The following is a 26,564-nucleotide window of genomic DNA, read 5'->3' on the forward strand; positions in this document are numbered from 1 at the left end:
AGGATTAGCTAGTAGTTAGGTCAGTTGAGTTGTCAGATATCCAGTTATTGAAATTTGTCAAGCGTTTCTGGTTTTGCTGTTGTTGCTATAGTGATGGGAAGGAATTAATGAATATCCAATGTCTGGACTGTGGTTCAGTGAATGTAGCCATGTAAATAATACATTAGGCATAGTCTTATCTGACTGAATTTAAATAGTGTTGCACTATATTGACCAATATTTTACAACTAATATAATGTAAATTTCACATTGCCTAGGGATCTTAACTGGGATAAAAGCAACTGAAGAATTGCTTGCAGAATGCTTTCTATTAACCCCATGCTCACACAAGCACAAAACACAAAGGTGTGTAGGAAGCCAGATGAGCGCTAAAGGCGGCTTATTTGGACCTTGACCCTCAGCTCTACAGTTGAAAAGAAATCTGCAGGATTTGCAGGATTGAAAATGAGAGACGAAAAAAAGAATTCCTCCTTTATCTCAGATTCAGATTCATTCATTCCAGTGGCAAGGACAAAGTCTTCATCCACATTCCAAGTAGGAGCAACAGCTACGGTGCCCATTTTGGGTAAAAACAACAACAGCATGCTGTTCAGCCACCACTCTAACGCACGGGACATTCCTCGCCATACGTCTCTCCTCTTATCTTCTCCTGGTGGCATACTTTAGATGTCTGCTTTGATGTATTTGTCCCAGCTCTGCAGGGGTAAGGACAACAAGCAGGCTGTTTTGATGGGGAAATACGTGTCTAATGACACAGAATAATTTAACCCATATTTTAAGACTGGATTCTTCAGTTTATTTCCCCCCAAAAGTCCTTTCCCATTAGACAAACAGTTTTTAAATATGTACTGTAGAAAATAAAGATGCACAATGAACAATACACTACTTTCCCCTGAACAAAGAGACAAATCAGGCATTTCTTCTGCCTCTCCTGCAGGTTGAAGGTCATGGGATTAGGTACGGGTCCCCCCCATGACGGCTGATGGTCTTGTTCTTCTCACCCTGGCAGGGTCACTTCAGATGTCTCATCACAGCAGCTGCTTCAGTCATCACTGCTCTGCCTTGACAGCTCTCTTCTTAAAAACTGGATTAAAGGATTTCTTGCTGCCTGCACCGTGCCCACAATGCCCCCTGAGCCTGCAGCCTGTGGAACACGTGAGGAACACATCCGACCCTCCAACCAGTCCAGCCCGTCAGCTATTTTTACAATGTTCTTCATCTGACAAAGGCCAGGAGTCTTTCTTATGCATTTTTAATTATCCAGTACATTTAGTAAGGTCTAATATCAGCAGTTCAAGCCAAGGCAGCTAGTTTTGTGGTAGAAGTTTGAAAACAGCTAGAGATGGGTCAATGGTTCAGAAAATGAAAAGAAAAAAAAAAAAAACCTTGTGCAATCCAAGTTTTCCAGATTTACAACCACAGTTTAGCAATAACAGTTTAACAATGAACTTGCTGAATGAACGAACAACGAACAATGAACGAACAGCTAAAAAAAACCCCACAATTAGATTTTATATATATATATATATATATATATATATATATATATATATATATATATATATATATAATGTGTGTGTGAGGTAATAGCTAAACTAATCCCAAAAGAATACAGACCCAATGAAAATTGTGTTTTACTTCCCTTATTCAAATTCTTTTTTCTTAAATGATTCCACACTTTTGTCTTTTTCCCTTTGTTCTCTTGATTCTGAAAAGTGTGTATGCCTTTCTTCCAAGGTAATTTATTCATCCAGTAAAAACAGTTACTACTGACAGCCAGATCATACTTTGGCAGAGGTGTGCAATTGAGAAAGAGTAACGTACAGTACAGCATCAAGGTGTGTCATGCATTGTGTTTAAGTATACATACCAGATGAAAACTTTTGCGAAAGTATGGGTTTTATTTTTCTTTCCCTGGGTGGTGTACAAGATGAGAAAACAATGCTGGTGACCTCAGTATCAGCAACTTACTGAACCACTGGGCAACTACAAATATAAAACTAGTAACATTTTTAGATCATGAAGAAATGCATTCCTGCCTTGTGCTGAAACTAAACTCTAGGCATTCATGATCAGACAACACAAATTGCATACTTGTAATGCCACTATTTTATCCTTTTAATTAACTGGGCTATTTATGATGGCAAAATTAGATCCTTTAATAATACTTTTTTATGCCAATTCCTGTAGTGCCTTGAGCAATGCTGTAAGTTATCACAGCCTGGTGCAATAAAATAATAATATATTTATTCATGAATAGGCCGAGAAATGAAAGGGATCTGTGTTGCATCCAGACGCACCTAAGAAACATGTCAGACTGGTGTCAGGTGGACGAGACCCTGGACAGCCTAATTATCTACAGTTAGACAGGGCTTCCTTGAGACTGATTAGTTCACTAGACATTTAGCAACCCACCAAGTATTCTATTTCGAACGTGTAATTATGCACATTCCTTAAAACTACTCTATGATTGTGTTTGATCCATGCTGACATTATTGCTTTCATGGGATGAAATGCGAATTCTATTAAACCTGTTATTCATTTCCTCTTTAGAAATAAAGCAATCCCAAAAGGACAATGTAACAGATAATTTATAACACATGATAACTCTCTGCCTGCACAGTCAAGACTGTTGCCAAGGGTATCGATTTGCAACCACAGTTCCAGTGTCCATATACAGCTAAGAACAAAGGAGCCCGAGCTTCTTAGAAATGTATAATCCATCTACATTACAAGAGCATCTCCTGCGATATACGACTGATTTTTCCCTTAATCACTTTACTAATGGTTTTCCCCTTAGTGTCTGTGTGCAGCTTCTACTCAGTGTAGTAGCAATCAGAGGATAGGAACAAAGTACAAACTGCACTTCACCAATTCCCATGTATGCATGCGGTTAGCCTGACTGACATCCATAAAACTTTGTATTTCATGGTATGTTGTCACACACCTACAGCTGAATTCAGCTACACTTCATTTCAAAAACCCATGCACAAGGATTAAAGCTCACTCTAACATGCACTTGATTTCCTCACACATACTATCATATTCTCCTGATAAAAGAAGCACGTGAAACAAACATGCACAGTTAATGGATGAAAGCATTAACAGTGGAGGACATAATCGAGAAAGCTGGCACCATGATAAAGCAAGCTATCTTAAATATTTAGGCACCGCAGTGTCTGGCCTTTGATTCCTGTTGCAGCTAAGGACTCAGCAAACATATAAATCTGAGGAGCCTCCTGTCCTCTTTAATTACAGCCAAGAGAGAAGAGGCCTCTAATTCCTTTAGTGTGTTTGAAATTGCTGCCGTATTGAGCAATGTTAAGGTAAATATACTTCTAATTTGATCTTACACATTTAGACTTTTCTTCCTGGGAGGCAACTGGCTACATTTGTTGCCGGGACGACCCTGAAGGCAGTGTTTAGCAAGTGCAGATGTTTTTTATTGGGTTTTATTACTGGCTGGAAATGGGTTGTTTCTTCTGAACCTACTTCCACTGTATCAAATTTCTCAAAAGAAACAGTTCCTGGAGTTCCTGGATTTTGATTTCCCTGGTTTACCTTTCATGGAGTATGTTAATGTCCTAATTCTTCAGCTTTGCTATTTATACAAGAACAGTGTGTTTGTATATATTTCGTTTCATAATAAAGGTCATTTTCATCTTCATAATGGACATCACATGGCTGGTCTAAGATCATTTTTGCTCACATACGCCCAGAGCAATGCCTGCTAAAGCTGTGGTCTTGCCCGCCTTTATTATCCAGTCTCAGAGATTCCACGGCTATGTGGACATGGAAAAAAAAAAAAAAATCAATCTCTATGGTCACTCCTAATTATCTGTAAAGCACTATCTGTCTTTCCGTTGTCACTCACCAGCAGGAGAAGACCACTTACCTACTCTCTGAGCTCTGTGAAGGTTTGTTCCCCTGGGCACAGCAAGTCGTGGGGCCCCCAGGGGGAATTCTGGGAAAGGGAGATTCTTTTGCTCTGTCTCCATTTGTCTGAAAGGTTAATGGGTCTTGCATGCAGAGTGAAGCTATGCAATAGTATGCAAGCTGAGAAAGCGTTTCCTCCATGATATTATTATAATGTGTGTGTGTGTGTGTGCACGCGCGCACGCGCGTGTGTGCGTTCATGCGCGTATGCATGCGTGCATGTGTGTAAGAATGAAAGCAGGTTGTGTTCAAGCCCCATAGTCAAGCCGAGGCTCAAGCTCAACAGTCCTTATACTGGTCATTAGAAGCAGACCTGCAGATGCTGTTCAGTTCTTTTAGCCAGAAGCAAAGCCTCGTTTCTCTTTAGAAAACCCATCTCACTCGACCCAAACCGGATAACAAACCCGGGAGGAAAAGCAAGTGGGCACAGATACTCATTAGTCTTCTCCAACTCACTGAACACAGAAGGTCACCCTGTGAATCCAACACCTCCCACTGCTTTAGAGAACACAGAAACTTGCTCAAATCTGAAGGGTTGGGTTTTTTTTTTTTTGCTACTATGGAACATTTCAATAGTGTCCACTCATCTTGTGATAGATTATCATTCATAACAACAACCATAGGTAGTCAGCCAATATTTCATGTGCTGGCAAGCGGCGAGACTGGGTTTCCATGGTTAACTATTCAACAGCCTTGAATAGCTGGCCAACGGTAAAGGTCATCACAACAGACTTCTCATTGTTAAACATGCAAGTCACTACAGCGCCATCACAACCATTGATTTAATGGTCCAAACTGGGTTGATAGACAAGAATACACTACGTGGCACGCCATACTGTGACAAATCCTCTACACTGCTAATGAACTATGCAACACAGCACATGTTCAAGTGTGTTGACAATCTTCATTTGATCGTGCCCAATGAAGATTGGAAGCACGTCCGTGACACCAACAGTATCCTCAAGGGGTAGAAGGTTGAGCATTCAGAGGGCGAGTGGCCATAGTGAAAGATATGAATACCAGGCTCACAGAGGGCCTTTTGAGGGCTGTGAAAGGCTCACTGAGCCTAAGAGAAGCGTTTAGGTGAGCAGCGGGAGGGCAGCATCCCTGGGTTGACTAGCAGGATTAGGGAGATGAGTGGGGCGAGGTCTTGTCGATAGCGGCCTGGCAGCATGCCGTTAGAGAGAGATGAGCGGTGGTGAGGGAGATACTGAAAGAAGAATGGGGCAGGTGTGAGTGATGATGGTCACAGAGGACATTGGGATTCCTATTAGGGAGATGTGGAAGGAAGGTCACTCTTTCCATCAGGGTGTCAGATAAAACCCATTGGTTAGGTTCCAGTCCAAGCTGGCTGATGCCTTATCACACTAAAGTATAGAGGTCTGCTCAAATTGTTCTAGTCTCTAATTGCTGATCTGCTCACATAGGCTCTGATAAACTCAGTAGAATTGTTTTAGATTGTGGTTGAGAAGAGGCAGCAGGTAGCAGCAATGTTAGAAAAGTGCTGATCATTTCCAGGAAATCGTAAAGATAGGTACATGTAGCCTCCTAAATTTAATTCACAGATAACAAAGGTTAAAATAAATCCTCAAACTATCCAAGGTGCCATGTGTAAAGAAAAAAAGGTTTTTTATCCAACAGTTTACAGTATCATCGCATTACTAGCCAAGATCCGGTTCAAATCGGAAGGGAACACAGATCGATATTGCCGTTATTGAAAATAGATGTATAATCCCCAATTTGTGCATGTGTGTGTGTGCTGGAGATAAAAACAAAACAATTAAGTTGTTTCAGAGCTTGAAGCTGATTGACTGAAGCTTCACGGGTGATCGCATTACCTATAGGAGGAGTGGTGGGATTAAAGAATGAAGTGTCATGCTTTTGAACAGTTTATTGTTACATTCAATATTGTCAAATATCCACAAAACAGTTAGTTCCCGTTATCAAAAAAAAAAAAAAAAAAAAAAAAAAAATGCAGCTTGTCATGTTACTGGGAATCTGCAAAGTGGAAATCCCTCTCTCCTGAATACCTTCCTGTGTCAGAAAACCTTTTAACAGAGATGTATATGAGGATCTGGCATGATTCGAATCATATTGGTGCTGAATCGAATTGTATCAGATCAATAGTGAACTTTTTCAAACCATTACTTGTTTAACTGTATTCTTCATGTATATAAAACAAATCCTATACTACATATCAAGATGTCTATTGTGAAAGGGTTTCACACTCCTAATTTAACCAGTAGCTGTTCTTGACTCAGGCTCCAAAGCTAACATGAGCACAGAGAACATGCAATTTCAAGGAAATCTGTACCTCTTCAGGTAACTTGACTTCATAGTGAGAAAAACCAAGTGTAACCATGTGGCTGAGTGAACAGATGACATCCTAAGACAAGGAAGTTTATTTCTTTAGGCCGGTGGTTCTACTCTGGGGCTTCACAGAGGTGAATCTCAATATAATTAAAATATGCTAATGTGATTTACACATCTGTGTTAAACAAGCTTCAGCCAATTAAAGGAGTGAATGTTTTCATCAACAGCCAAGCCACTCTGATAACTCACAAGCCAAGTGCCTCGGGTCTGGTGAGATAAATTAAACGGCCTATTCTGCCTCTTGTTGCCTTTAAGGACACTGTATTCAGCTCTCATGCTGGGCTTAAAGAAGATAAATGAGCAAATGGTTCCAAATTTCATATAACCATGATCACTATACAGGTATTTCATCAGTTATGATTAATCATTTAATGAAAAGGAGATAGTTCTAATGAAAGAATAGAGTGGAAAAAATACATCATTTGAGAAAATCTGTATGGATTTGGAAATGCACAAGGCTATCACTGGCCTCTTCCTTTTATATGACACATCTAGTACAAACCTGAGGCATGATTATGACTAAGAATTAGAGAGTACACTGTTGGATAATGAATTAATTAGCAAATTCACTTCAAATTATGTCAACACAAAGTCACACTGAATACATTATTACTTGGGTGGTTCAAAGAGCAACAGTAAAAAAAACTATTACTCTGAACATCATGTATTAATTGTGTGCGACACTTAAATCACCTATCCGTGATTTCTTGCTGCAGTAGAGCTTACTGTCATGCTTAGGCTCCAACTGAAACACATATCCCCTTTATTTTTCAGCCCTTCTCAAAGCTCATATACTATCCCTATTGGCGGTCTCATACATAAAGACATCTAAAGCACTCAGAATGAGTAATGATGTAAGAACTGGTAAGAAAGCAGAAGGAGAAAATGCTCAGACCAATACATAAAACACTTTTCCAAAGTTGTCCAGCATTACAGGGTGACTGATAAGAGTAGGGCTGTATTTCATCATGCATACTTTGAAGCCTTTCACCTTCTAACCCTTTAAAGTAGCACTATCTGTGTGCCTCTGACCTCAAGTGGAGGGGGTCGGAGTCTGTCTGAGGCCTGCCTGGATCCGGATTAGCCAGATGATAGAGGTGCGGCAAGAACACTAATTCTCTGCAGGCAGTGATAAGGCGTTTCTACTTGCTTCTTTTTGTGTGTCCTGTGTGACGGCTTGGTCAGCTATCAGAAGGTGAAGGCTTTTCCTTCAAAGTTATGCATTCTAGATGGACGCCATTAAAAATGGTCTTACATTTATAGCAATGCACCGTATTTATCTGTGGAGAGGATTCAGTTAGAAAGAGTAGTTGCACATGAACATGTTTGTATGTATTGTACACTCAAGTCACCACCCACTTTATTTAGAACACCGGACGCCTGCTTATTCATGCAGTTATCTAATCAGCCAATCATGTGGCAGCAGTGCAACAGTTGTAGCCCATCCGTCTCAAGGTTATACATGTTGTGCAATCTGAGGGCAGTTATTTGTGTAGCCTTCCTGTCAGCTCGAACCAGTCTGGACATTCTCCTCCAACCTCTCTCATCAACAAGATGTTTCCGCAGAGCTGCCACTCACTGTTTTGTTTTTTTTTGTTTTTTTTTTTTGTTTTTGCACCATTTTGTGAAAACTCTAGAGACTGTTATATCCCAGGAGATCAGCAATTTTGGAAATGCTCAAACCATCCCATTAGATACCAACAACCAAAAGGTCACCGAGATCACATCTGCCCTCATTTTGATGTTTGATGTGAACATTAACATGAAGTTCTTGATCTGTATCTGCCTGATTTTATTGCATTCTGCTACTGCCACATGATTGGCCGACTAGATTATTACGTGAATCATGTACATGTTCAACAAACAGACTTCATATAAAAACTATAATGAACTTTCCTTTGCTTTTACACTCTCTGTTGATACCCAGATGAGGACGGGTTCCCTTCTGAGTCTGGTTCCTCTCAGGGTTTTTTCCTCATATCATCTTAGGGAGTTTTTCCTCGCCACTGGCTTGCTCAATTGGGATTAATCCACACACTTAAAATCTGTATCCTGTGTTTAGATATTTCTGCAAAGCTGCTTTGAGACCATATCCATTGTAAAAAGTGCTATACAAATACAACTGAATTGAATTGAATGAACAGGTGTACAAATGTTCCTAATGAAGTGGCCAGTAAGCGTACATACCAGTCTCCCCAGGATTTTGTGATCACAGAAATTAACACAAAATCAAGGAAGTTCCACAATATGTCAAAATTACAGCAAATTTTCTGCAGATTTGGGCCGAGACACATCATGTGGCGTCATCACAACGCACATTCAGCCAAAGCCCCCTTTGATCCATGTGTGTCAACCATGAGTACAGATAAAAGGTCTCATTTACCAACAAACATCACTGCGAAAGACAGAAAAATTGTGCTGAACAATTTCCTGCAATTGCAATTTAAGTAGTTTTCTGTAAAAAAAAATAAGCACAAAGATCTCTGCAAGTCGTATCTAAAGTTTGAAAAAAAAAGTCACACAAAACTACACACACACACACACACACACACACACACACACACACAAACACACATGCTTGTTTGTGTGTCTGACTCTCCTTGTCAGGAATTTAATCCATAAATAATGCAGCTAATTAATGCTATGCCTATACCTAAATCTAACCCTAACCTTAACCTCATTAACCAAAAAGAAACATCTAGGCTTTATTTCAATGTCTTAATAAAAGCTGCAGTTTTTGTCCCCACGAGGTCAACACGGTCAGATATTCATATCCTTGTGGAGGCAATTATTCCCCTCCAAAATATAAAAACCATGCCCACATACATACATACATGCATGCACGTGCACACACACACACACACACAATAAGACCAAAACACTACGATGCATCACCAGTACCATATCTAATGACAGTGCCCAGAGACAGTATCTGCTACTACTTTACTCTTCATAACTCAAGACACACCAAGATGTATTTCAAACATATTTATGCTCAAACATATTTATTGGTGTTATTGGTAAATTCTACACATCGTGCATCACTAAATAGGATTGCATCATTCCACATTGCTATCTAAACAGTGTCATGTTTCATAGAACCCAAACATATTCTATAATGAATGGAAGAAAAAAGTCAAATGGCTTCCACGAACAGCTTTAATCAATAAGATTTACCCGTAATTAAGGCGTATGCTGTGAACAAGGTGCAGCATTCAATCGAACCAGCTGGATGGAACTTCTTGGTGCAGTGTCTGTGGTAAGAGGAAGTGAGATCTGATGGAAAATCAGCACGCACACAGCTAACCTGATTACGACAGAGCTACAGGAAAGGGCACTGTCAGTTAGTCACCCATAAAACATTCACCCATCATTACAGGGCTGGGCAATGTGTCAGTATAATATCGATTTCATGATAAACTGATTGGAGGCATGATTTGAGGATCTGATGTTAAAATTTTGTAAATGCTGATGATATCATCTTTATAAATTTCAGATTCTATTTAAACACTAAATGTTTTTTTTTCCTTCATCTTGGTAAAGGAGCTGGTCCCTGGCTATGTTTCTTCATTTAAAGTACCAGACTCTCTTGCAACAGCTTCCAAGACTAGTCCCATATCAGTGTGATTAATGCAATACCAAGTCATTTACAGCTGCTAACTACTTTCTAACTTGATATTTCTTGCACCAACTGAATAAGAGAATCTCCCTTTGCTGAACTCCCTTTGCTTTTTTTAGTTCAGGAGCAGCATCTGTGAGATGTTGCATACACCAAAAGTCCCACCCACTGTCTCTGACTGACAGGCATTCTCATTGGCATTCAATATGCAATCACAGAGAGGATTGCTTAAGCATTTCAACTCGAGCAATGCTGAAGCGTGACAGTGAGGAAGTGCGATCACAAATTGAGGCATTGCAATTACATTTTTCAATATGGCAAAGTTGTACCTGTAAAGACACTGAAAATGAATTTTCACAAGGATTTTGCTGTTCCGGTCTAAATCGAATGGCAATTGTACACTGATGTACACACACAGACACACACAAAAAAATGCACGGTTTACAACTGAATTCGTATTATTCCTCAACTTATGTGCGCTCACATGGAAAATGCAATTGCAAATGCATGATTGAATTAGCATTTTCTAATTAGCAACAGGATTTGAATAAAGTCTGGATTATGCTACCGTAAAAGCAGCCAAAGAGAGTAAATGACAAGGATTCAGTGAATCAGACACATAGTTTATTATTGATATGTTCGTCACTGCCTGTGGCAACCGGGGAACCAAAATCCACATGATTTCTTAATGGCTTCTGACATATCCATTATTCAATATGAAATACCCTGCAAGTTTATTTTACTCTCCGCTCCATCTCATATTGCGCTGCCATTTCAGATGCGGCCAAATTTATTCAATACTGTTGTGTGAGAGAGAAATGTTCCTATCAATTTATCATGTGGCCAGCTGTAGGATTGAGTAATAGCAAGGGGGATATGTGGAGAAAACCCGTACACACATCCAGGCATACACAGACATATTTGTGTGCATGTAAACAAGGCTTGGTGTAAATGTACATTTCTCTGATGAGCTAGCTACAGATTAACAGACAATGCTGTACACCTGCTAATGACCACAATATGTGTAAGATATGTGGGAAGCGCTTTGATATTTCAGTTGGTCTTTCTTCTTTGCCAATCAATACACAGTCTTTTGTTTTGGCCATATTACTAACAGAGATGGGGATACTCAGAATGGCAGCAGATAAAGATCGCACAACAAACATAAAGCAATCTCAGAGTTACTCATAAAAATGCTTGAGGGCTGAAAACAAAGACATGGTACCAAATTACAAAAAAAGGTTTGTGCGGAAATGGGGAGGGAACTGATGACTAACTATTACGCTAGATGACGGAATGTGAACATTCAGGTCAGTCAGAGTCTGCAGCGTGTGAGGGAAAATGAGTCAGCAACATGAGACGGATGATTGAGAAGTGCAGTCTTTCGAATTAAGATTGCGCAGGGAAAAATGTGGGCTTGGTGAGAATGTCGCAAAGGTGACGAGAGGCGATGGCACCAATCTAGTGCTGGCACCACAGATGACTCTGTGAAACCTGTTCGACATCCTCCAGTGCGGCGTTTGCCAGAGGCGAGAGCATAATCAGAGCAGCAGGTAAATATGGATTCAGCTAGTCTGTGTATGAAAGGCAGATGAGCTTCAGTCTGTGATTTATGACTACAGTGATTACATGACGGCCTTCACAACTTCTTGTTTTTTTCTCCCAAAGCCAGAAATTATTATTTGAATCAGTCCAGGATGGAAATCAGTTATGTACAACTTGTGTCAACTGTCAAACAACGAGTCTCTATGGGTCAAATTAGAGTGCGTGTCCTTATTGCAGGACATTGTCTTCAGAACTGTTTGACCATTCGTGCAGCCGTTTCACATGCAGCAGTTTGGGGGTAGAGTCGCTGCATAATTCATGTCACTAACGCCTGTCTGAAGGTGTTAGAATCACAGATCCTTGAGTACTTTCATTTTAATAACTTTAGAAAAGTGTGGAATACATTAACATGCAGCTCTGCCTCCAAGAATCCCGCAGCCGGTTTTCAAAATTTGTTCATGCTTCCTTCTGACATAGCTCGGTGTTGTTTTATCTCAGCCATGACAGAAAGTAAATGGGTTCACTGTGGCGGATCAGATTATTTAACACTACTGTGTTTGAAGAAGGCATTAAATCAACATAAACGTGAATGAAAGAATTTCATTCTGACGCCATCTTACGTGCAGATGTGTGAGTAAGAATTTGAGGAAGTGTCTCATTATTATTGTAGTTTAAAATTAGAATTAGTTGTGAGGCAAGACTCGAGCACAGGTTTGGCAAGTAAACCGGTTTGTATAGCTCTGTTTCAGTAGGTGCATTTTTTATTGCACTGCTGTTATCTAAAAGCCTCTGTTGCAGTTCCAGCAATTGACCTGGCAGTTGAAGCAATTCCTGAAATGGTGGATTTAACACACTCTCTGTCTATGTTGCTCAGAAAGGCCAATAAAAAACAACAGAAAAGTCTCTCTACATAGTATTGTGAGTCTCCTTCTTTCATTTTCTCCACATAGAGAGTTATGAGTGCCATGAATGTCATTTCATAAAAGTATATCATAAGGGTACCGGTGTGCAGGACATCTCTTATTCATATTTCATATAAACAACAACAGCAAACTATAACTAGCAAATTCATTCTCCCCACTTATATATCCAGCAAAAAAAAAAAAAAAACCCAGATGCTTAAGGCCACCCAGCTCTTATAATATTCTCCCTATCCTACATGCTTTGATTTAAGATGTGCCTTCTTCAAAGGAACACAAAAGCAGGGGCTCAGTTTGGGATCTGAAACAGAACCCGAGTCTTCATAACCGGAGATCCTCTTTGATTCCCCTTACGGCTCTGACTGCCTGACAGGTGGCCGTGTTCGTCTGCACCTCCAGCAAGAAGATAGCGTTCATCGTGTAGAAATCTCTGGAATGAAATTACGACCTTCACATAATATCCTGCTACAAATATTGAGTTGTGTCACGTACATTCTCTGCGTTTCCCTACTACTTTATTTTTGTCCATTATGCCACACTGAGAGCTGAAGTGCCATCGTGCATCTGGTGTAGTTAAGAGCTGCTGGAGGGAAAATAAGCAACCTTTATAAGTGCCATATGTTTTAACTCTGTTATTTATAAAAACCATTCACCTGAGCGAAACTCCACAGTGCTCTGAGCTGAAATGACTCAGACATCAGACACACCGCATGTGTAAATGATAATGAAGAGTGCGTTTGTATGTGTGGAATTTTGTCCAGCACGTCTACGTCCAACGGTAAGTCACTTTGTACCGCGGTTAAAAATGCAGTCTGACTTTTTCTACAGCACTGGTATTCAACTAAGGCCCAACCACATAACATTCCTTGCTGAACCATTAATTATTAGTTTATAAATAAGAATATTTGAAGTGGTGAGGTTTTGTTACATAGTGGTGCTTCAGGTTACCAGTCATTTTGAATGTGATGAATACATACTGCAAAAATATTATGCTTCTGTTGTCGATTAAAAATAAAAGCCATGTCGGCAGTTCGCAACTCAGTGTAGAAAAGGTGAATGAAATGAAAAATCTAGTAATGTCTGTGAAAAATCTTCAGTTTCTGAGCTAAAGTGTCTAGCCCTGAGCTAGTCTCTAGTTCACTGAGCTTCCCTTAGGTAAATGAGTTACATAAATACATGTGATTGGATAACAGAAGATCTGATACAGAAGCTGGTTCCTGTTTAGAAAACTAGAATTGCTCAACTACAGCCCTTTTTTTATGTATATTTATGGACTCTTAATACTTTTTTTAAGCAAGTATTTTAAGCAAATCTTTTCTAGGTGAGCATCCAGACCCTGGTCCACCAGATGCTGACCCCTGCTCTATGATATGAAATACTGTAGACAGGAATACAAATGTAAAATCAATCCGTTGGCGTGCCTCTGGTTTTCTGTCTTGTCATAAGATGGTTTTTAGTTTTGTCTTGTTATCACATGAATTTCAGTTGTCAGCATTGATTATCTACATGGCAAGAAGGTATTTGGACAAGTGTCATAGGAATTTCAAAACCGGCTCAAAGCACACAAAGGATCTAATCCTAGAATAAGCACCAAGATCTGCACCAAAGCCTGAAATCTCATGCTAGACCATCTGCACTTTCCACAAATACGGTAAAACCACCACCAACAACAACAAAAGACTGTGGACAATGTTCAAACACCCTCCAACGTTTTTAACCCTTGTGCTTTCATGCCAAAGACACTATTTCAGGCAACAAGTTGAGAAGCACAGTGTGAAGAAATACCAGCCGGTGCACACTGCCTACAGGCCGCAATACCTGCTGTTTCATGAGCATTTGAAATTTAATTTGAAAGGAGAGAAACCAAGCCGAAGAATCTTCTGAACCGTAAGAGGAGATAAATCTGGCTTTGCTTTGTTGTTTTAATCATGTGAGGCGAAGCGGTGCAGACGCTGGCATGAGAAAGCGCAAGAAAGAGAAACAGAAAAGTAGAGAGAAAGAAAAACAATACCCCTTACCACCCAAACAGAAAGGGACCCTGGATTGGGTTACTAATAAAAGCATACACTTAAAATATGATTTCAAAACACACTTCTGTTTCATGTCCAGGAACACAAAGCAGGAGCACATTTTTCAATAACGCCAAACACCTTAAGGGCATTTGGTATAAAAGCAACATCACATTCAATAAGATTCAGGAGGAGCACTCTGAGTCAGGGATTTCTATTTAAGCACAGAAAAAAAAGTGGAAGGAACACTGCTCTTAGCCATGTAAGACTCCACACTTTCACTTACAGCAGCAGTCAGACTCATAGGCATTACTCACAGTTGACTGGCGAACACACACACACGACATTCAGCAGGTCTCTATGGGACAGTGTCACCCAGATGGAACATCAGGCACACAGCCTCCGGGGGTCACAGTGCTTGTTTCAGCTGTTGGGGGAAACATGCAGGGAAAGGAACAATACTGCCACTGCCCCGAATGACAGCTGTTCTCCCTGAAGCGGCACAAGTTGATGGCGTGAAGGGAAAAAAAAAAACCTGGGTCGCTCAGGTCAGCCTGAAGAAGATGAATATCAAAAGGGCGTCTGAGGTTTACAGCCAATCCAGAAAGAGGAAAATAAAAAAATAGCAGCCTGACAGAACAGACTACATCAAATAGAGACTTGTGTCCCATGAGCCAAAATGGTGAAGAAGAGCGGAAAGGAAGTAAGAGATGAGGGTTAAAGCACAATGTTTTGATTGTATCCATCAAAAGTTCCAAGATGACATCTGGACTCAATGCCAACTCGCTCTAGAATGATGCAGAATGGTACTGAATCTTAAGTAAGCTACTATAGCTCAGAAAGAAAATGTTGGAAAGGCTGATGCTAGTTTTACAACAACAAGTCAGAGCTAGCATAGTTCTTGGCTCAGTCACATTTTAATAAATTTAGCGTCAACTACAGACATTGCACCCATTGATTCCACTATGTTTTCTTACTGACACGCCCCTCAGAAACTCATAACTCAAAGAACATCGAGATTGCCATTCGTAATTACGACTTCGTGGTGCTGTTCATGTGCGCCCAATTCGTAAATACGATCTTTCCGACATGATTCGAACGGCCCGACAGTCCCACCTTCTTTTTTTCTATTGGCTCGGAAGACCAAACACAGGTCAAAGTTCACTTAGGTAAAGTTGGTGCAAAGCAAAAGTAAACGCTACCTCCTATGTTCTTCACCCTTCAATGAATTTGCTTCTGCCAGATTTTACTCACATTAAAATAAAATCCCTAGATCTTGACACACCCGTGCTAGGTTATAAATAAACACTTTAGATGTTGGTATTTTTAGAAATTTAAGATCTCCATATACCAGGGCTTTTATTCATACGGTCAATTACATTACCTGCTAACAAACTGTAGTCATGAGACCAGTGTGTGGCCCAAATCACATGCATATTGCTGCTTTTGTCTCCTGGCCAGTATGTGGGGATGAATAATGCGGCACTCCGAGAAAAATACACCGCTTCTTATCTTTCCAAAACACACTGCAAAATCTTCTGGACATCTGCAAAAGTGAATTCAGAGAAAAGAAAGCCAGAGATCGAGCGAGTGAGAAGCTTAAGCTCCCCACCTGCAAACACAGCCTCTAAGTATATAAGACGCTGCTGCTCCACAGGAACAGGCTTTGAGTTAAACTCCTAAAATGTGGGATGCAGAGAAGAGCTCTGAGAGTTCTCACGAGCTGGTCTTATCAAGTTAGACTACAGGTGCTTCCTTTTAAGGTTAAAAGCTAGCGCCTGGAAAAAGTGCCCCACCCTTTGGAGCTTAATTTTAGTCAGCATAGAGAGTGTCATCTCAAAACATTTGGCACGCGAGCTCATTATCATTTGCCAAACGAGGTGTGAAGAGTGAGAGAACCCATAAATCTTGTCCACAAGCTGGAAGCTGTTGGTGTAAGCAATAATAGGTGTTATTACCATTTACTTACTCCCTAAAAAGTCTTTTGCTTTGGATCAGCCGTAATGATATGTAATCAAAAACTGTCTAATACAAACAGATCAGGTAGCAGTGTTACAGTCTCAGTAATAGTCTCTAGTGATGAAGCGGATGAAGCTCTGTTTACTGGTCAGTATACGTTGCCATCCTCAGCTTTGGTCACAATATTTGGGTAGTAACCAAAAGAATAAGACTGGAAGTACAGGAAGCAGAAAACAATCAGGGAGAGCCTCGGAGTAGAGATGCTGCACCTCTGAACTGACAGGGGCCAGGTGAGGTGGTTTGGGCACCTGCTCAGCTCCTGCTGGAACCACGGGGAAGACCCAGAATGCACTGAACAGAATATATCTTACTTGGCTTGGGAACATCTGTAAAACAAACGAATGTATAAACAAACAAATACTGTCAAACTATACAAAGTTTCAATTATGCTGGAGTTTAAGGCCAGAAACTTTAACATGAGCCTGGAAGAAGGACCACCTGTGGCTTTTTGAGGTCAGAGAGAACTTCTAAAAGCTTTACTGGCCAGACTGAATGAAAAGAACATTATTACCTATTATTGTTTTTCCAGTACTATGGAAATGGTTTTAAATGACCTGACGTTAAAGGAGCTTTTAGAGTACGTTGCACTGGACTAGACCTTGCCTGTAATAACGGGTCTTTAACTTATAATAACCAATGACTCCATTTTTGGTTTGCGCTCCATTCTTCATTTTACAGAATGCAGTCACACCAAAAGAATACTTAAAGAGAGAGAGAGAGAGAGAGAGAGAGAGAGAGAGAGAGAGAGAACCACCCAATGGCAGGATTGATAGGTTTAATCTAAAAACAGATTAGACCTAAGCTCCCCTTCTGAAGTAAAAGCATAAAGAACAGCCAGGAAAGCCTGCCACTTCATTCTTACCCTTAGGTATCTCAAATGTTCTCTTCAGAGTTTAAAAAAATTCATATAGTAGCCATCAAATTTTTGCCACATATGGTACTAAAAAACCCCAAAACAAACTCTGCAAAGTTTGTGTACTGTTAAGAGACAAAAAAAAATAAATAAAAAATAAAAAATAAAAAAAAAAACAGTAGGTAGGGAGGGAAGAAATTCCAGCAAAGAATTCCAGGTGCTGATGAAAGGCAGCCCAAGGCTACAAGCCTGCTTCTGCTGGAACACGCCATGCCGTAGAGAGAGTCCAAATTCCCAACAGTCCCTATATTGTACATTTGTACAGATTCCCATAAGACAACGTGAATGAATTTCATTCATTTAAGAAAAATCCAACTAACATGCTCTTGCTTATTAGAATTCTTGTAAATGTTTGTGTAAGCTTGGGTCAATGAACCACACCTGCTTTACTCTTAACTTTCTCTACTCTTAAACTTTCTTCAGCACAACACTGCTTGAATGGTATTCAGGGGCTGCAACTAATTTATCGCATGAAAGGATGCCTCTCTCTCTTGGCCTTGTGGGAATAGAGCTCGGCGGCTGGCTGCCATAATCATTCTCTGTGTGACTACAGAACGCATTACCGGTAAATCCGGCAATGGCACATTACCGCATGCGAGAGATCATGCAATGCTCTTTTCAGACAAATAAAAAAGGCAGCATATAGCTGTAACCTACAACCGAATTTATGTGCAATCTTTAATTAAAGCCCATTTCATTTAATTGAGGGAGAATGTTAACTACAGAAAGCATAATAACTCCTTCCTGCAGTTTTTCTTATTGGGAATGCCCTTGCAAGTCGAGACTTAATTAAGTCTGGTTACAAGGTAACATTCTACAAAACCCGTAATTGAACTCGCCCTCCCTCTCCCACTCAGAGATAAAGCTGTCAAATTTTCTAATCTTGGTGAATCGGGCTTATTTATTTATTTTTATTATCATAAGTAACTGTTAAATCATGGCATTTGTCTTGTTCATTACAAAGTGCAGCAAAGACAACATTTCAATTTTTAAAAGCCTAATTTAGAGAGTGGTAATAAAACACAAGTACAAAGTCAGGGGCGGACGGCTCCGAGCGGCCGAGGGGTTGCCGTTTGACCCCGTTTCATTAGTGTTATGTAGTGCGATAAGCCACACGGGAGAGATAAATGGTATCGACCCAGCCTTCCACACAGGACAGACATAATAGACTGGGCTTCCAGACACAATGCAATTTGGTCCAAGACTACACTTCTTCTGTCAGTAGTAATACTCAGGTGAATATCCCTTTTTTTTAATGCCCATTCCTCTGAAAACCTTTAGAAATAGATCAAGCAATGACTATTCTATAGTTCATGCTTCAGAACCAAGGTTTTTTCAACTCAGCCCACACAGCTACATCTACGCAGTGAAGACGTGAGGTCTGTACCATTACTGGAAATTTATGCAAGGAATTCTTCAGCATTTTGTGCCTTTTTTTTTTTTTTTTTTTTAAACGGAGGAACTAGTGGATCTGTTCCTCAATCAAGGCTGAAAGGCAAATGCACTGACCTTAGCTGAACTGAATGTGGAAGGAAGACAGAGTGGCTAAATAAACATCATCATATGACTTAACTCTGCTATTCTCATCTGCCCACATTGTTAGTCAGATCTTGTGATAAGAAACCCTGCCATAAAGATCACAACTTCTCAACCACACACACACAATGAACTTTCAATCAGTGTTGTATATTTTAAACAGTCTAAGTATGGAGATAAGCTCATTTAAATGGGATGTCCCTATTTAATATTCATTAGTTTAATGGAAGATTTTTAAAAAGTACATTGTAAAGAGGAAATTACTATAACATAAGATGTTATATGGCAGGGAAAACCAGAGCAGTGATGGGAATAACCTCAAGACATCACTGTACCTGCTCACATATACCCTTTATTTACATATTCCTTACTTGGCCACATCAAGCACAAATCTAAGAGCAGGGAAGAAGAGAGTTGGCTTGAGGTGGCCGCAGGGTGAGAAAAGGAAAGGAAAAGGGGGTAAAAACCTTAATCATGCCATTTTGAGTTCAAAGTGCCACTTAAGGAAAGAGAGTGGCAGGTAAAGCATGGAGAAATGCAATATGCACATCACAGACACCATCAAAGCAACAGCCAGCAAAAGCCAGTTATCCAGTTATCATACATCTCCATGACTGCCTAAAAAGGTTGGGCCACACTGAATGTCAAACTGAATTGATATGCTTAAAGCTTCAGATGGATATTTGACAGAATTTGATTTAAAAGGTAGGACGGAAAACAAATCTCCTACTGTGATATGTGACCTTTTCTGGATATAAAGATATAAATACCAAACAAACATTAATAAAGAAATATCCACAGAATGAATAGAACAGTGAAGGAGCTGTTAACAAGTAAATCTGTGTTCAGCCTTGACGGAAATCCAAGGCTCCGTGTGGTACACCACTGAAGACGGTGTATACAATTAGCAGTATTATCTTCCAGACAATCAATGAAGCCGCCCTAGACGTGGCGTGATTTTTAACCCAATCCCAGTTAACAAGCATATAAATTAAACTCCACCAACCACATAATAGCTGCTAAAAGTGATCTAAAACCGAACTGCTCCACACGTAGAAGAACTACGGCCATGAGTTATAGCCAAAGAGTGCATGCGGCAGAAACATGTTCGTGAGCTTAATTGGACAATCAATGCTTATCCCCTGACCTGACCATCGACTTCTACATCAATATGTGTATATTAACAACCAGTAAGCGAGCAAAAGCAGCCCAAAAGAGCCTAATTATAGCACTTTAAACACTGCTCCATAAGGCGCAAGGTGAAATGACATTTCATTAAAGAACAAAAGTGTAAAAATTTGCTGCCTGCGAGGAATTACAGGCACATAGCGCCTCCTGACAGATTTTATGACACTCTTAGTATATATTCTTCTCAATTAATTCTATCGCACAGGCTCAAATGTATCCAATTAATTCCTCACATGTTCACAAAGGTGCAGGGAGATAGTGGCTGTTGACTGGCACAAATCACTATGTTTTCACAAGCTCGAGGTTTTTTTTTAAAACTCTAACTAACTGAGGTGTGGAAGTCTTGGTAACTGAAGATTTGTCCTGATGGTTATTGAATTTTTTTTTTTAAGTGTGTCCTGACATCCAGCAAACAGGTCGGCCCGGAAGGAACTTTGGTGACATTTGTAATTATCTCAGACTTCAGGTTATTTATTTATTTATTTATTTATTTTTTATTAGCTTCTGTATTCGATTATTAGAGTCACGGCAGAAAAGGCGAATTTCTGACCAACCTGTATGTGAAGGTGGGAATTTCCTCTTCATCAGTAATTCCAGAAATTCTGCCTTGCATCATTGCCCAGCCCATATGAATAAACATATAAAGACAAAGCAATATACAGGCAGTGGTGCATCTGCTGACTGCCAAAGGGAATTGTTCCCCGTTCGGGAGCACACACAGTCATCTATCAGCCTGCAATCTGACAATAAGGTTGTCTCTGCTCTGTGTGTGTGTGTGTGTGTGTGTATATATATATATATATATATATATATATATATATATATATATATATATATATATATATGCAAAGACATGCTGTGGAGCATAGTCACCTTCAGAATAATGATAATAAATGTTTCCACATTAATAAATACAGTAAAGAGAAGTAAACAGTAGTAAATGAAAAAAAGTCAATATTTGGTGTGACAAAAATACATATATACAAATTAAAATAGTATTCTCAGGTAGAATTAGTGCAGTTTTATAGGGAAATGATCTGTAAGTTTTATTGAGCATCTTGCAGAACCAGCCATGGTTCCTCTGTAGACTTTGACTGTCGCACTTGCTTCTTAATTTTGCAGCAAAACCCAGCAGCCTTCATTGTGTTTTTGTCTGAAAAGTGCCTCTTACTTTAATGACATAGAAACATTTTTCTGTAACATTTAATTTTGTGTAAGAAAACTAATGTTTGGGAATTCAAAATATCTTTTGTACTGACCCGATAGACGGACAGACAGAGACTGCCGGAGATAGACATAGATTGAGAGGGGGAGAGACAAAGACAGACAGACAGACAGAAAGAGACCGAAAGAAATGTACTTGGGGGAGAATTTTTTTTAATGGAAATTTGAATTCGTTCATTCTTAGACAGATATGAACTGCTTCAGATCCAGTGAGAAGACATACAGAACCAAAATTATGCAATTAAAAATACCTTAATATTTGCATATTCATTTCTTTGTAGCTGGGAGTGGCAGACGGTGTGGGCACGACAGAGGAAAAGCTTTACTGTTTGGAGCTGGGTGTGGGCATGAAGGACACACACACACACACACACACACACACACAGACACACACACACACACACAGACACACATTTATATACACATACATACATATCAGCCGAACTTACAGCACTGCCACATTACAGGCATGATGAAAGCATGTTCGAGAGTGGATGAAGAGGAAAAAAGAGAGGAAGCACTAGAATGGATAAGATCAGTTAGGTTTAAATAAATGACTGCTTAAGGGAAGCTCAGGCAGAAGGTCCTCCATCTCTAGGACTTCAATTAATCCATTAGCAGATGACAGAAGAACAAGCTCACTGCACAGGCAACAACACCCTGTGTGTGTGTGTGTGTGTGTGTGTGTGTAAGGGGGTGAGGAGGAGTTCTGGAGAAACGCAGATGCCTCATTTATCCAATGGACAGAAGAAATTACTGTAAAAGCCATCTCTGACGTGGTGGCATTAAGGGTGCTGAGGACTGCCTGCTGACGCATGAATAAGTAATGCAATAATGGATGCCTTACTTAGAGGAAATGTGGATGGATGGCCTAAATGCATGAAGCCCAAACAATGCACAGTAAAAAATGGGACTGAGTGATGTCCACACATAGTCAGTCTCGTGAAAGTGTCCGGTTTTAAACAATTATCATCATAATTCTAAAAAGCACAAGGCTTGAAAAAAAAGAAAAAGCTCAAAACAGTAAAGCTTCTCCTCCGTCGTGCCCACTCCCACTCCCACTGACTTTTAAGACTTCAGATACAAAGAAATGAATATGCAAATATTAGGGAATTTTTTAGTGCATAATTTTGGCTCTGTATGTGTTCTCACTGGATCTGAAGCAGTTCATATCTGTCTAAGCATGAACGAATTCAAATTTTCATATAAAAAATTTCTCCCCCAAGTACATTTCTTTCGGTCTCTCTCTTTCTGTCTGTCTGTCTGTCTGTCTGTCTCTCCCCCTCTCAATCTATGTCTATCCCTATGTTTCTGTCTCTTGTCTCTCCCTCTGTTTGTCTGTCTCTCTTGAGTTTCAGTTCTTTTAATGCTTTACTGTGGTTATTATTCACATGCTCACCTCTAACATCCCATTCAAAATGACATAACCAGTGTGAAACCTTACATGAGTAAGTTGAGGAAATCACAAACATCCTGAGACATTATTCAACAATTAACCCCCCAACAGCCCAAAACATACTTCTTGACTCAAAGCCATTTTCATACAATACACTTAATTTGGCACTGAATCATGTATCCTTTCACACAGAACGCCAAATTTGGCCTAAATCCATGAATCATAATTGTCCTGACTAAGTGCTGTCTCAGTGTAAAAACCGTGGAAGGCGTTGCACAAATAGCACCCCATTTAACATGAAGATTAGTCATGCTGTTTACAATTGAGCAAAGTAACGTGTGCCCCAAAGATATGCAAAATCTGACAGCTTTTTCATTCCAACAGCAAGAGGAATGGAGTACTTGGCTTCTGTGGGAAAGAAATTAATTGAATGCTCAAGATTTGTAGTTTCAAGAGTGGTGGTGGTGCTTTAATCCTGCTACACTGGAACCACAAATAATGTCTCCCTGCATAAAGGGAAGATTTATTTTCTCACTCTGACAGCACTTCAGAAACGGTGGCCTTTAAACAAATAGAGCTCAGTCAAGGCAAGGGCAAAGCGAAGAAACCTGAGGCCAGTGGGAGATGCAAGCTTTTTCAAAGTGTCTGCTTGCCCCTGTCAACTTACTTTTTTCCTCATGATGAAACAAAGCTGACTGGTCGTGCTTTCCATCACTCAATGAAGGCCTAAAAACATGTCATGGAAAAAGGAATGCTAGCATAACCAATCCTAAAAAGCACCAGAGACACAAACTAAAGCAAATTAAAGGGGACCACACCCTTTCATTTCCCTGCTAGGAGCTTAAGAGCAAGCTAACGACACACAGCCCTCGCTACCTTCTCATTATGAAAGCAAACAACCATTAAAGCTTAGCTATTTTCAGAGCTCTTTTTTTTTTTAAATTCTCCGTAACAAAGAGTCTAACAGGATTTCACGAGGAGCTCATCTCCCTGCCATGTGATTCGTACTGCCCAATTTCCTCATATCACATTTACAGCAATTAAACTGAAAAAAGGGTTCTGGTGAAGTGCTTTAGTAAGTGACAGAATGTGAAAAAACAGCACACAGTCACAAGACACACTCACATAAAGGCAATTCAATAGCCGACCTGTGCTACAAGAAAATGTATATGCAAATAGTCAAGAGAAAACTCTGTTTACAATGAAAAATGATTCAGTGAGCGCATTATGACAAAAGCCGGAAAACAAGGGGCTTTCGGCTCACGGTTCCCTCCATCAGTAGCGGGCTTTCCAGTCAGTCACACCTAGGCATGAGGGGATTTATGATGTTTTAATTATTTCTCCAAACGCACATTTCACCCTCTGTTCATTTTCTGTTCCTCTTTAATGTGGTCGTGCCTTCAGAAATCAAATGTCACTCACAATGACATCACCTGGGTGAAACTCTGCTTACGTAAATAGAAAAGGGAAACAGAGGCACCATGAGGCATTAAGCACTCTCTGTTCAAACTTTTTTTTTTTTTTCAATCATCTGGCCTTCAATTATAAATCATAAACATGCTGTGTCTGTGTGTAACAAGTAAACACCACATCATTTAACATTATTATACGTCCATGTAGCAGATCATATTACTGTTGATCACCAGATACAGCGTAAGTGCTTGCATTCATCTTAAACAAAAGCTGGTTGTTGAACCAGGGGGAAAAAAAAGAACACAAATAAGGTAGATCCGAGAACCTTTGTCTTTCGCAATCTGCTTCCTTATCATGAGATAAGACTCAATAACAACATGTGAGGAGTGCAGCAGCCACCACCCAAATTCCCCAAAACCATCCACCCCTACCATACTAGGGTTCCAGAAATAGAGCAGACGGATACATATAAAGGTAATTAGAAGATAACTGAAAAGAAGTTTGGTATGTGTGACTCATAACATTTGATTTGATCAGTTAATAAACCCAAGTCTGGTCTCAAGACCAATAACACACACAATAAAACACACCTTCACTCACACATTTAGAATGATCACATACAACCTCTCTCTCTCTCTCTCTCTCTCTCTCTCTCTCTCTCTCTCACGCGCGCGCATATACTAACACACACCTCGCGCGCGCAGAGACCGGCAGCGCACAGACCAGCACAGTAACATTCTGAAACCGAAACTAATAAATAAACTCGGAAACCGAACTATAAATATCTCAGAAGTCTAGAAGGCTTTATTTGATCACATACTCTGTAACACAGCTATACAGTAAGTACGGACTCTTTCACATTACGTGACTATTTAAATAAAAATAATAATTTCCCCTAACCTGAAAAGTGTTATGAGTTTAAATCAGAAAAACATGTCCGAACTAATCACGGTGAGAGAGACCGGGGAACTCACAGCTTGTTGATGTTTGGCGAGTTGATGATTTATTTAAAAAAATATATATATATATAAAACTGAGTTAGGTATAAATGATCACGCAGCCTACCTCGAGGAAACATCGCAACAGTGAAGAAGGCACCGAAGAAGAAAACTGAACGCATCCTTGCAAAGCCGCGGTTCCCGTTCACACAACAGCTGGTCACAAGGTTGATGTCCGAGCAGTTTCTCAGAGCAAAGCCGTGGAACTGAGACAAGCTTCTGTTACCCTACAGGACGCTGAAGTTGGGAGTAGCGTGTTGCGGAGGACACCGACTGCGGCTGTATGATGTGTGTGAGCGCTGGGAGCGGAGTGGACTTTGAGGAAGAGTTGGCCCCGCCCTCTGCCCCGCCCACACCCGGCGTAGTCATGGATACATAAGGCCGGGACTGGCAATGAAATGGGAAACTCATAATGGGCAATAAAAAGCCACAAGCACATCACACGTAATTAAATCACACACACATACACACACACACACACGCACGCACGCACACACACACGTACACGCACACTCACACGCTTTTGGGACATTTTGGGGACTTTTCGGGGAAAGGTGACTACATTTTGAAATCTATTGTGTGTTTTTGTTGTTGTCACCTGAGATTATTTGTTTGTTTATAGAAGTTGGTGCGAACCACACAATTGTTATTTAGGCCTGATAAGTAAAAGGACAGGGAGGGACCAAAAGAAATTGGACATTCTAACAATCATAAATTGATATTAACAATTAATTAACAATCAACAATTTATTAACAGTTTAATATTGTCTCTCTCTCTCACGCACACACACTTATATATATATATATATATATATATATATATATATATATATATATATATATATATATATATATATATAAAATATTTAAAAAACAAACAAACAAACAATATAAACCATCACAGAAATTCTTAAGGTTTCCACTATAAATAGCCTACCATTACAAACCATCAGCTATCCATTAAAACCATTACCATTATTGATCCTAAATGGTATCCACTAAAGATACCAGTAGAGATCCATAGGGACCAGTAGAGATTCATAGGGACCATTAAAGTTTCCATTAAAACCAATACAATTCCTATTATAATCATTTTAAAAAATTGCAAATTCTATGAGGGTTTTATTGCAGGGATCGGTTGCAAAATCCACTTTAGTTAAGGACTCTTTCAAGAATTCACTAAACGTTTTCCATACTTTCTGGTTAGAATCATCGGCACTTATTAGCTCTATGTTTCTGTGTTCTGTGCCCCATTTGCTCTAATAACAAGCTTCAGCCAGTATAGCTTCCAGCTGTTTCAGTTTCTCTGGCCTCTCACATTTATTGCATTGCCCATGCTTTGTTTCATAATGTCTCATATTAAATTCCTTAATTACCGCAACCGTCTCTTGACTTACAAGGCACACGTACTTGCTATAGGTCTTGACGACAAAGCATTCTTGTTTCCTGCTCTTTTGAAAATGCCTGTCACTGTT

At 39.8% G+C, this 26,564-nt stretch overlaps 1 protein-coding gene across 2 annotated transcripts in view; it reads right to left on the reverse strand.

The window, feature by feature from the left end:
- alcama (activated leukocyte cell adhesion molecule a) overlaps positions 1–25,392 on the reverse strand; it is a 76,132-nt gene extending 50,740 nt beyond the window's left edge. For both annotated transcript variants that reach the window (XM_017488892.3, XM_017488893.3), the window contains exon 1: positions 25,157–25,392. In XM_017488892.3, the coding sequence (XP_017344381.1) occupies positions 25,157–25,211 (55 nt within the window). In that variant the 5' untranslated portion in view covers positions 25,212–25,392. The remainder of the gene's footprint in view (positions 1–25,156) is intronic.
- Between the last annotated feature and the right edge of the window lie 1,172 nt (positions 25,393–26,564).

The sequence above is a fragment of the Ictalurus punctatus genome, chromosome 16 (genome assembly GCF_001660625.3).
Source record: "Ictalurus punctatus breed USDA103 chromosome 16, Coco_2.0, whole genome shotgun sequence".
Classification (NCBI taxonomy): domain Eukaryota; kingdom Metazoa; phylum Chordata; class Actinopteri; order Siluriformes; family Ictaluridae; genus Ictalurus; species Ictalurus punctatus.